Here is an 11,660-nt window from a genome sequence, read left to right as displayed (position 1 = left end):
CCCGGACGGTGGTAAAATCCAAACGTTGTCAGTCCCGGGCATTGAGGCGATAACTGGACCCGAATTTGATCTGTTTCGGCTACATTTGTTACTGTACCAGTGCTAAAAAAAGGAAAAAAATATAAAATTTGAGTGGACCAGCCGGTAAACTCGATCGCTGGGAAAACCGAGCGTTGTCGATCCCGGATGTTGAGGCGTTGAGTCTATGCGAATTGAGTCGGTTTTTGTCACACTCGTTATGATATCGGAACTAAAATAAACAAAAGAAAAAACAAAATTATCATTCGCTCAACTTCCATTATGTTCGTTACGATAACAAAACGAAAAAAAATTGTATGGACAAGTAAGATGCTGCAAGGTGGCCCAATGGCAACTTAACAGCACCAAACTTGTAGTTTATATATATTAGATAATATGTAATAAATAATATTTATTCTTTGACTTCTATAAAGACAAAAATATATCAAGTTACATAATAAGTTATATACAAAAAATCAAAGAATCCCACTCCTCACGCTTCTAACTCTATTTAAACCTCTTTTTATTTCCACTCTCTCTTTCATAAACCAACACGATGATTTGCACCTAATTAAGTTTTGTTAAAGTTTTCATGGCAGAAATAAGTGGTGGTGGGGAAGGTGGTTCGGCTTCTCCGGCAGCCGTACCCCGAAAACAAGCTTACTTCTCCGGCATGCTTATGAAGAACCCCGGCGTATCGATATTCCTTATTGTGTTTTTAGTCACCCTTTTCGTCACAACAGATTTATTCACCCGTTGGGTTGATGTTGTAAGTATTTAATCTATCATATTTTTGGTTACAAGTGTTTAAACAATGTATACATAAGTAAATTCTAACACATATAGGTTTATTTGTTGATAATTATGCACTGGTTTTGACTAAATTTCAATTCATAGTTTTTCAGAAAAAAATTATTACGTGATAATACAATATAATTAGGTGGTTAATATATTCATATGATCATGCTTGATTACTCGCTTTAAATAAATAAAATCAAATAATATATATGTACGTGTGTTATTTACTATAATTTAATTTGTATGGGAAAATTATATGACACTTGTATCATTTCTATCTTTTTTTTTTTTTTTACAAAAGTTGCTTTATATTCAGGGTTAATATACTTAAAAATAAAAACCAAGAAACATTAAGAATCATAAATATAATTTTTAAGTTTTTAACATCTGGATCATATTTGGATATTGGACCTAATTAAAATCTTTTTTCTTATTGTTTGACTTTTCATAAGTGATAGGTTTTGGCTACAAACGGTTCAACTATTAGAAAAAGTGGTTTGGTTAATTCGGTAAACATTGGTTCTCTCATTTCGTTTAATAAATTTAATCAAATTTGGCAAAATAATAAAAAAAAACGTGTTAAATTAAATTACAGCCAATAAAAAATTATAATAATTGTTTAACATGTAATATATATCATCTACAAAAAGAACAATACAAAGTGATCCGGTTATTGAAAAACCATACATGACCATAGAATTGAGTTAAATAAATAGTCATAACCGAACTACTGGTTTCTAAACTGGTTTAATTATTTGGATTCAGTCGTTTGTTTATGTTTCGTTAATTAAGTTTTTCTACTCATCTTTGCATTTTAAATAAAAATGTGACAATTATGTTTCTCACTCCATTAACCTTAATTTATTCGTCCTCAATATTTTCATTCCTTTAAATCCTCTAATTTTGTATTATAAGGATGTTTATGTTTGTGTATAGGTGTTCAAATATAGTTAACTTTATTTCCATTCAGTCAATATTAGATTATACCGTGTAATATTCAAAAGAAAACTTTGATTTTTCTTCTAAATTTGAATGTATAACTAACTCTGGATGATATTTATTATATAAAGTTGAACATGACCAATGGACTTTGATCTGTCTAAGAGAGAATTTGACAATAAAGTAACAATAAAAAGATGCAATTAACTTTATTCACATGTAGCAATCGTTAGTCGCTAGTCGTACAGTAGGACAAGACTAACAATTAATTAGTGACTAGTCGAAATTTACAACCATACATATCACATGAACTATATAACGATTACATATAAATATTAAAATATATGTATTATAGGATAACAAGAAATTGACAAGTTGACTTTAAGTATTTAATTTCTTCACAATTTAATTGCTATCGTTAATAGTTTTAAATTGTTATAATGTACTCTTGTAATTTCTCAATTCTCATATCAAATTAAATAATGAAATTATAAATAATCTGAGTTTTATTTAAATACGGGAAGAAAAATGAGGATAAGATGATTGGGCCCGTCGGCCCAAATGTTTACGATTTAGGTTTGACAAATTAATTCAATAAATAATTTAAGTTTTAATTATTCTTATAATTTTTATCCAGAATATATTTTATTTTTATAGTTTTCAATACATAACGTTTTGTAAAAAGACTAAATATGTTTTTCTAGTTCTCATATTATCCAATAATTAAAAAAAAAACCTCTTATATGTGTGAGTATATTGGGTACGACTCGTTTTTTTTAAATGTACAACCATTGTAATACCGTATCTGGCTATATATAAAACACCATGAAGATACAAAGTTATACAAGAAAAATAAATTGTGTTTGAAAAGATAATAAAAAAACTAAAATAATCACATAAAAGGGGCAAAATGATATGTTATAAGTCGCCAATACGTTTAAGAAACTATTAAAGTATGCAAAATGATATCTTATTACATAGAAATCAACTAACACGTACACTATTGTTGTGAAGTCTTCAATAACAGCACAATTTCGTCCAAAAGATATTCTCCCATTCGAAGACACAAACAGTTCAACACCTCAATCATGTCCCGAATACTTTCGTTGGATTCACGAAGATCTAAAGCCATGGAAAGAAACCGGAATCACTAGTGAAATGGTTGAAAAAGCTAGACAAAAGGCGCATTTTAGGTTAATCATCGTCGATGGAAGGCTTTACATGGAGAAATACGACTATGTGTTCCAAACACGAGACGTATTCACCATTTGGGGGATCTTGCAACTTCTCGAGCTCTACCCGGGAAAAGTCCCGGACCTTGACTTGATGTTCATGTGTCACGACTGGCCGTTGATCCTTAAATCTGATTACCCGGACAACACTAGTGTTATACCACCGTTGTTCCATTATTGTGGCGATGATTTGACTTATGATATCGTGTTCCCGGATTGGTCCTTCTGGGGTTGGTAATATACACCTTTATAACTAGTGTTGTGAATTTTAAACACGACACGAAGCTAACATGAAATTGTGGGGTTTGGTTTGGTATAAAAAGATTCGTGTCAGCTTCAAATCGAACACTGGTTCTAGTCAACCTAACGGGTTAAGGGGTTGACCTTTAACCTATTTATTTCCTATTATATATTTTTTTTAAATGCTTATTATGTAATAAATTAAATTGGTTGAGTATGTTATGCCAAAATTTAAAACTAAAAGGCAAATTAACATTTTATTTTATAGATAAATGTAAGTGTTTTATGTAAATTGTATTTTTTTTTATAAATGTAAACTTGAAGCACTAATAGGTAAAAACAATAATAAATAAATAAATAAATAAACTTTTAGGTAAAACGGGTCATGTTCAGGTTTAAGTGTTTCTCACGATTTATGGGGTTTTATGATGGAATATGATTTTGCAGGCCGGAAGTGAATATACCGCCATGGGTGAAACTGAGCAATGATTTGGAACAAGCGAATCAAAGACAAAAATGGACGGAAAGAGAACCCTTTGTATACTGGAAAGGGAATTGAAGAAACACTAAGTGACCCGGTACAGATTATAGATAATCTGGGGGTTAAGTAATGTTTCCCACGAGAATGAGGTCCAACAGAGACAGTTGTTCTTCAGGGTACCTGCAAAACAAACACCGTAAGCTCGTCACTGAGAAGGGGGGGGGGTTCCTCCTTGTGACCACCCTCCGGCGTGAGAATCAGACTAGATTGCTCTGAATATAAGTGTATATTAAGAGATTGCTAGATAACAGGATAGCAGATGATCTTACCATTCCAAGATGTTGGAGTATTTATAGCCGAAGGTAGGTTCCCTAGAAGGTACAGCCGGCTGAATAGTATTCCTGTTCTACCAACAGTGGACTATGCACAGGCCATACTGGTTGGTGGGTAGGTTACGGCCAACAGTAACAAAGTCGGCTGCACTATTCCACCAACTGTAGATTATGCACGTCCCACCTACTGTGGATTGTACGCAGGCCATGCTGGTTGGTGAATAGGTTACGGCCAACAGTAACACTATTCCACCAACTGTAGGCTGCGCACGCCCCACAGTAAGGGTTGGTGAGTAGGCAGCGGCTAATAGTGACAAACAGTGCTAGAGGGTGCTCCTCCTCGCACTGTTGTCGGTGAGCTGTCACCCTGTGATTGGCTCATGGGCTGTTCTGGTCAGATCGTCTGTCCTATCCATACCTTGGTAGGTATAGTACAAAAGATCTTTCAGAATCATAGACTGGCTCATTTAGGCGGGATTGTTCCCGCCTTGCTCATTCCTTCATGTGACTACTGAAGTAGCTAGTGTCTTGTGCGTGTAGCCCTGCTGTCTGCGAGTAGCCTTCCCTGATGGCTTGTATCCGCAACTGCGGGAACAGGCGGGGTACTTCACCATTGGGAGGCTTTCCCTGCGTGTACAGCTTGCGTACTGCGCGTAAGGTTCTCTGAGCATGGTGGGTTCTGCGGGAGCAGATGGCCTTTGCGCAGACGTCCCTGTTCAAGGTGAGTCTTGCGGGACCAACTGGGCTCTGCTGGGACCTGTAGGTTCCTGGACGTGGATCGTATACGGGAAATCTCTAACAACGCAGGTGCGGAATCCCTGCGTATATAGATACGAGCGTAGATATTGTATAGATTGAATACACGAACAATGAACACGAGCTATAAGGTAAACACGTTATATTGAATAACCAAACACGTAACAGTAGGTCACTGTTACAGAGAACAAAACGAAACAAAACGTAAAACCAAAACCCTAACTCACGTTCTCTGCTGAAACGTTCTATTTAAACACGACAACTTCGCCACTGGCGAAGTTGTCAGTAACCTCGCTAGATCAGCAAGTTCGCCATAGCGAACTTGCTGATAACTTCGCTAGTTTACAAAACAAACCATAAACAAACCATTAACTATATTACAGACTCGATAACAAATACTAGACTATGAACTACTGACAAACATGTACCAACAGACTCCCCCTTGGCAGTAGCTTCATATCTTGATCTCTGAGTCTTGTAATCTTGCACTTTCACGCGTGCGCCCCTTCTCTCACACAAACCGACACTACCCGTTGATATTTCCTAGCTTGATCCTTCCAAGCAGGAATGTAGAAGATCTTCTTCTCGTTGAGTACTTTCAGATCAGCTTTCGATAAGTTAACAAGATGCATCGGATCACAAACCCTCAGCACTTTCTTGTTCGTCTTCGTCTTCCAGCACAGCTTCAGCAGTCTGGCAGTCTACATACCACCATTTCAGACTCTTCAATACATCTTGATCAAACACATATCAATCACGTCGAGTTCCTTTCAATAATATCATTTGGCAGCACATCTTAATCAAACAGCACATCGTCTATCTCTTTCAGTGGATCTATCACATCATCAACACTCTCAACATTTTCAAACACATCCACATCATCACCAACAGCAACCACATCATCACCAGCTGCAGACTCCCCCTCAGCTGTGGAAGTCCCAAGAGCTATAGTAGTTCTTGGCAACTCACCACCTGCACCTTCCGGTGCATTGGGATCATTGTCTCGATCATTTCTTCTTTGCGTCCTCAGCTTGTCGCCTCTACACCTCATCTCCCCCTGAGATGCCAAGAACACCTTCAAGACATCTATAACTTTCCCATGCTCAACCAGGAGGGTTGCATGTAGTTGAATTGCTTCCACTAGGCTTGAATATTTTTCAATTAAGTTATAAAACTTCCCTTTAAGAATTTAAATGAAACGATCAAGTCCAAGTAACCAGTTTTAGAAAAACATAAAACTATCTAAGTACAAAAACTTAAAACATTTAAAGTATAAGGGATCAAATTTCAGTCTAGTCAGGGACCACTACGTTTTTAGAAAAGATCCTAACAGGAATCATACTAATTATGTGACTGTCACTTGGATCCGTGTTTAGCTGTATTATGACATAAAGAGACAGGTTGTAAGCATGTAAATAACTTAAATGGTTTTCATCGTTTCTGTGATACGGATTAAGGTTCAGTTAAGCTCAAAAATTTAAGATGGCAACATCTCAGAGATAATGATGTCTTCTATCTATTCTCAAAGCGTATTTGGCTATACCCAAGTCACCCCGAATTGACTTCGACCCATAGTGTCTGATTATCTTGTAGATACACGATGTCTGCTTCCCGTTTTCTTCTAACTCCAGACTTGAGAAGTCTTGATTGTTACTATGTCTCGAAAGTACTTAAAAATATACACGTATTTTTTTTTTTTTTTTTTTTTTTTTTTTTTTTTTTTTTTTTTTTTTTTTATAAACATTTTTATCGACTTCGGAGTATGAAACCACTGCAAGTCCCGAATCTGGATCACTGCAGTGTCTTGAAATGCTGTCTTCACGGGAATCAGAACACTCACGGGCTCGTGTATGACTGGGTAGTCGCTTTTCTGCCTATCCTTCGAAAAGATATGTATGAAGACATACAAAACTCTTAAGGAGTTTCCACATAAATTCGAGTAAATTTAAGTTAGTATCACATACACTTTTACGCACCATTAAAATTACCATGACATACAATGACTGTTCTAAAGCCTTTTAAGCCTAATAACTTCACTAGTTAAGCACACACAATCAGTATATATATCATTTTCCAAGGTTGGATCAATTTTCTGTTAAACACAGCAAAGAACTTCTTACGAAGTAATAGACTTGAAAGGTAATTTCATTTCCCAAAAAAAATTTTGACTTCAATTCGCCCCGATCACGTCAAAGTTTTTCAGGTAAACGGCAATCCTGAAGATCCAATGGATCAACTGGACCGACCACATACAAGTATGTGTCCTTCTAACTAAGTATGAACGACTAATTTTCAGCGATAGAAAGAAAACACATCATAAATCGCCCCGGTCACTTTCAGTCATCAGGTTAATGGCTATCCTCAAAATCTACAAGTAGAAAATGAGGACCAAAACATATCCTAAGACATGTCCTTCCAACTGAGATAACCGACATAATTTTAAGCGATTAGTGACGATTTTTTTTTTTTTTTTTTTTTTTTTTTTTTTTTTTTTTTTTTTTTTTACTCAGAAGAAAAACATGGTTACTCGGGATTGATCATCCCGTTTAGCTCAATAAAGTTCACATTTTCTAACGTCATCTTCCCGTTAGTTACCGTATCCTTTCCTGATATTTTGCCTCCACTCTCACCGGCAAAACTGACTCTCGCTCCTTGAACAGGTTTTAAATCTTGTAACAAATTTTTGTTACCAGTCACGTGCCGGGAACAGCCGCTATCCACAACCCAAAGATTATTGGAAGCCCTGTTCAACTGTTCCTGCACAAATAAAAGAGATGATTAAAATTTGGGGACCCAAGACCTCTTGGTCTTGGGTCGATTAACCTTCTCAACCGAACTCACACACCTTGGCTGACCAAAGTTAGCATTATAAAAATTTCCACGAGTCCTAACAGGATACCTCCTTGGAGACTGATAGTGAGGCCTACCAAACCGACGAACATTAAGAGAATTAAAAGAATTATAGCAGTTGGTTTGGTTATTAGTAGTGTGAAAACGAGATGTGTTTCTTTGAAAACCGGTATTATATCTCAAATTTGAATGGTTTTCTTTTTTAACATGTAAACGATTACTAAAAACCTTGGTCTCAGTTTTCGAGGGCCTCACCTCTCTGAAACGCTGCTTCAGAGGGCAATCAGCAACAAGGTGCCCTGTTTGATTACATCTAAAACAACATCTATAATCAGCTTTCCTGTCAGCAGTTGTTTTAGATGTGGAGGCAGTATTACTAACCATACGTCTCACATAAGGTGGGACATATGGGTTGAGTGGAGTACTCTTATTAGTTGATTTAGCATTTTCTCCACTTGTGGGTAATACTTCCTTCTCTTTTGTCTTACCCGACTCGGATGACTTATCCGAATCAGATGAGACAGGACTTGAAATTTTAATTTTTGAGACAGGCGAACTTGTTTCGCCTTTACTAACTTCCGGTACTTTACCAGTTTCCTTAGCAGTACTTGTCTGATCAGCTACGAAATTAACAGATTCATGAACACTAGGATTGAAAGTGTAGTTGTGATTATACGGTGGTGGCACCTCGTTATAACCAATTCCTCCCCTCTTTGCAGAGGTACCTTGATCACTCACAAGGTGATCAAGGATGGCAGTGGAGTTCCGGAATTGCTCCAGTTTCCTATTTAGTGCCACCACTTTTACCTGGTGATCAGCAATCTGTTTTTCTTTCTCAGCGATTAACTTGGTTTTCTCTTCTAAAACCTCGTAGCTTAGATCGATCACAACAATTTTTTCAGCTAATTTTGTTTTTAAACTTTGAACGTCTTTTTCACAAGCTTTAATTTTTATTCTATAATTATTTTCTCTTGTCTTTGTGAAGTGATGATCTTCTTTCAAGGTTTTAAATTCGGCATCCAACTTAACATACTGATCAGTAATTGTAGCAAGTTGTTCTGACAAGTTCTCACATTTAGTACAGAAAGATTTAGAACTTACCTCGGAGCGATTATCCTTGTCATCTGCCATGAAAGCTGTTTCTTCTTCAGTAGCTTTCTCATTTCTATCAACCTTCTTACATTCTCCAACCTTCTGACCTTCTTCAACCTCAGCCTCAGCCATGTTTGCTTGCTCACCAGATTCATTTGAATGCAGGTTCCAGTTGTACTCACCTGCTTCTCTGGTCAACATGGCGTTAATCTCTCTTTTAATTCCAGAGTGTTGAGTAGGCCGACCTTGTCCTCGTTCAACCCTCTCATTTCTGCATTCCTTGGCAAAGTGCCCGTACTGTTGACAATTATAGCACCTTACCTTGGATTTGTCGAATCCAGGCCTACCACCAACAAACTTTCTCCCAGTTTTCTTCATAAAACGTTTAATTCGCCTCACAATCATTGCCATTTGCCATTGCAAATCCATCTCCTCCAGATCATCAGCATCGATCTGGTCATAATCCTCATCCAGAACAGCAGGGTCCATAATCTTCCCTTGGATGTAGTTTTCATAGGAAGCAATAAATGATGCATAGACTGCAAACTGCTCTTCAGCAGATTTGACACTCATAGGCATCTTGGAATAATTATTGCTTGAGGAATTTTCAGAGAAACCACTCGTGGATGCTTGAGGCTTTGAAGTACTTGATCCTCCAGCAACAAAGCAAACATCACCGTTCATGTTTACTGACACATTTCCTGACTCTCCTTTGGAGTAGTAAGCAGCAGATTCAGACTTCGAACTTGAGCCTGAGTTAACTTTGGCACCATACATACCAGGGTCTTGAACCTGATCCGTTGGTGTCTCTTTTCGAACCATATTAAGCTCATAAGTTCTGAGCTTGTTTACTGCCGTTTCCAAATCATAATTAGGAAAGTCTCTGTCTTCCCTCATAAGAACGGTGTACATTTCCCACTTCGGTGGGAGAGCATCGAGAAGCTTTTCAACGATCTCTTCTTCTCGGTAAGCAATCGAATAATTGTTCAGCTCTGTCATTAGATGATAGTATCGGGTGATAATATCATCGAGCGATTCGTTCTTCAAATGCTTGAAGACAGAGAACTGGGTCTTTAACAGCTTAATCTTCGAGGCACGAATACCCGCGTTCCCTTCGAATCTATTCTCAAGAGCATCCCAAAGCTCTCGTGCAGAAGTGTACTTCCTGAATGTATGGAGAATCTCTTGAGGAAGAGCCATAGTAATCGCAGCATGGGCCTTGCTCTCGGCCTCATACATTTTTTTCTCTTGTTCCTCCATCTGGCTGTACTTCTTTACCACATCCCGACCTTCGTGTTCCATTGACGGTGGAATATATCCATCCTGGATGCACACCCACATCTTTGCATCCTGGTATTTAATATACTGAATGAACCTATCCTTCCACGCCACAAAATCGGTTACTTTCAGCAATCTTGGGGCCTTAGTAGCAGATCCCGCTTCGACTTCCATTTTGACTAAGTCTGAGATGTTGATTGATGACATCCTTCTTGCAGACTATTTTTTTTTTTTTTTTTTTTTTTTTTTTTTTTTTTTTTTTTTTAAATTTCCGGGAAATTTTGTCGAAAAAAAAAAAATTTATTTTTGCCAAACTTTTTCTGAGGACTTCCCGACTGATAAAAATGGCTTGGGCAAATTTTCGTGTAAGCGGGCGTTCCAGACTCTTTTTTTTTTTTTTTTTTTTTTTTTTTTTTAACTTCGCCGAGAAGTCAACTTCGCCCAAAGTCAACTTCGCCTGTTCGTAACTTCGCTAAGGCGAACTTATGAGGTAAGCGAAGTTGTGGTTAACTTCGCTAATCCTTATATCTTCGCCGAAACCCTAATCTCCAGTGACGGCAACTTCGCCTGAATTCAGCAACTTCGCCCGATGAACGGTAACTTCGCCCGATGAACACGAAGAACAGTTCAGATCTGAAACTCGGATTTTAACGAGAATTTTGAAGGTTTAAAGGCTTAAACACACTGGTAGGTAGCTTGAATGATTAAACACACCAAAAAACTCGTCCCGGTAACACCCGAAATGAGACGAAATCTACACCCGCGTGAAATCCCGAACCTCACAATCGAGCCGATGGCTCTGATACCAATTGTAGGTTCCTGGACGTGGATCGTATACGGGAAATCTCTAACAACGCAGGTGCGGAATCCCTGCGTATATAGATACGAGCGTAGATATTGTATAGATTGAATACACGAACAATGAACACGAGCTATAAGGTAAACACGTTATATTGAATAACCAAACACGTAACAGTAGGTCACTGTTACAGAGAACAAAACGAAACAAAACGTAAAACCAAAACCCTAACTCACGTTCTCTGCTGAAACGTTCTATTTAAACACGACAACTTCGCCACTGGCGAAGTTGTCAGTAACCTCGCTAGATCAGCAAGTTCGCCATAGCGAACTTGCTGATAACTTCGCTAGTTTACAAAACAAACCATAAACAAACCATTAACTATATTACAGACTCGATAACAAATACTAGACTATGAACTACTGACAAACATGTACCAACAGGACCTACCTCTTCAAGTCCCCCCAGTCCAATGTTCTTCTGATGAATGTTTAATAAAGTGAGGTGAACATTTGGACTTTAAGCAAGGGGTTTTGAAAAGGGGTTTTTAGTTTTAAGGTTCTCCGTGGGGATTCTTCCCGCGGGTTTCCTAATGTCACTTGCAAAAATTCCCGATTTTTTTGCTTGATCTTTGGGTATGATGCGGGTAGGTATGTAACCTTCTCGCAAGTCAGGAGCATTGAGTTTCAGTTGTATATATTCCCCATGGGGTTCTGGTGGTTTTCAACATAGTGATCAATTATGTTAAGACCACCAATTCCATCACGGAGTTTCAAACAATATAATTCTCAACGTTCCCGTTATGCGGGGATGTTATTCCTCTATCCGCAAGCATTGCTCAGAAG

The 11,660-nt window shown here is 37.6% G+C and overlaps 1 protein-coding gene across 1 annotated transcript; it reads left to right on the top strand.

The window, feature by feature from the left end:
• The first annotated feature begins 420 nt into the window (after window positions 1-420).
• On the top strand, window positions 421-3,786 carry LOC143625463 (uncharacterized). Its single transcript, XM_077095778.1, has 3 exons — window positions 421-787; window positions 2,770-3,221; window positions 3,675-3,786. Exons 1-3 carry the CDS (start codon window positions 611-613, stop codon window positions 3,784-3,786), a joined length of 741 nt encoding a protein of 246 aa, XP_076951893.1. The 5' UTR covers window positions 421-610.
• The last annotated feature ends 7,874 nt before the right edge of the window (window positions 3,787-11,660 follow it).

This window comes from Bidens hawaiensis, unplaced genomic scaffold (genome assembly GCF_021521415.1).
Source record: "Bidens hawaiensis isolate Kalapana, Puna unplaced genomic scaffold, B.hawaiensis_p1.1 tig00004105_1, whole genome shotgun sequence".
Classification (NCBI taxonomy): Eukaryota; Viridiplantae; Streptophyta; class Magnoliopsida; order Asterales; family Asteraceae; genus Bidens; species Bidens hawaiensis.
This window is presented reverse-complemented; position numbering and strand designations above follow the sequence as displayed.

Coding starts and splice junctions, on each gene's coding strand:
- LOC143625463 (XM_077095778.1), top strand. CDS start 611: ATGGCAGAAATAAGTGGTGGTGGGGAAGGTGGTTCGGCTTCTCCGGCA. Junction 788..2,769: donor TCACCCGTTGGGTTGATGTT/GTAAGTATTTAA, acceptor ATTGTTGTGAAG/TCTTCAATAACAGCACAATT. Junction 3,222..3,674: donor GATTGGTCCTTCTGGGGTTG/GTAATATACACC, acceptor ATGATTTTGCAG/GCCGGAAGTGAATATACCGC.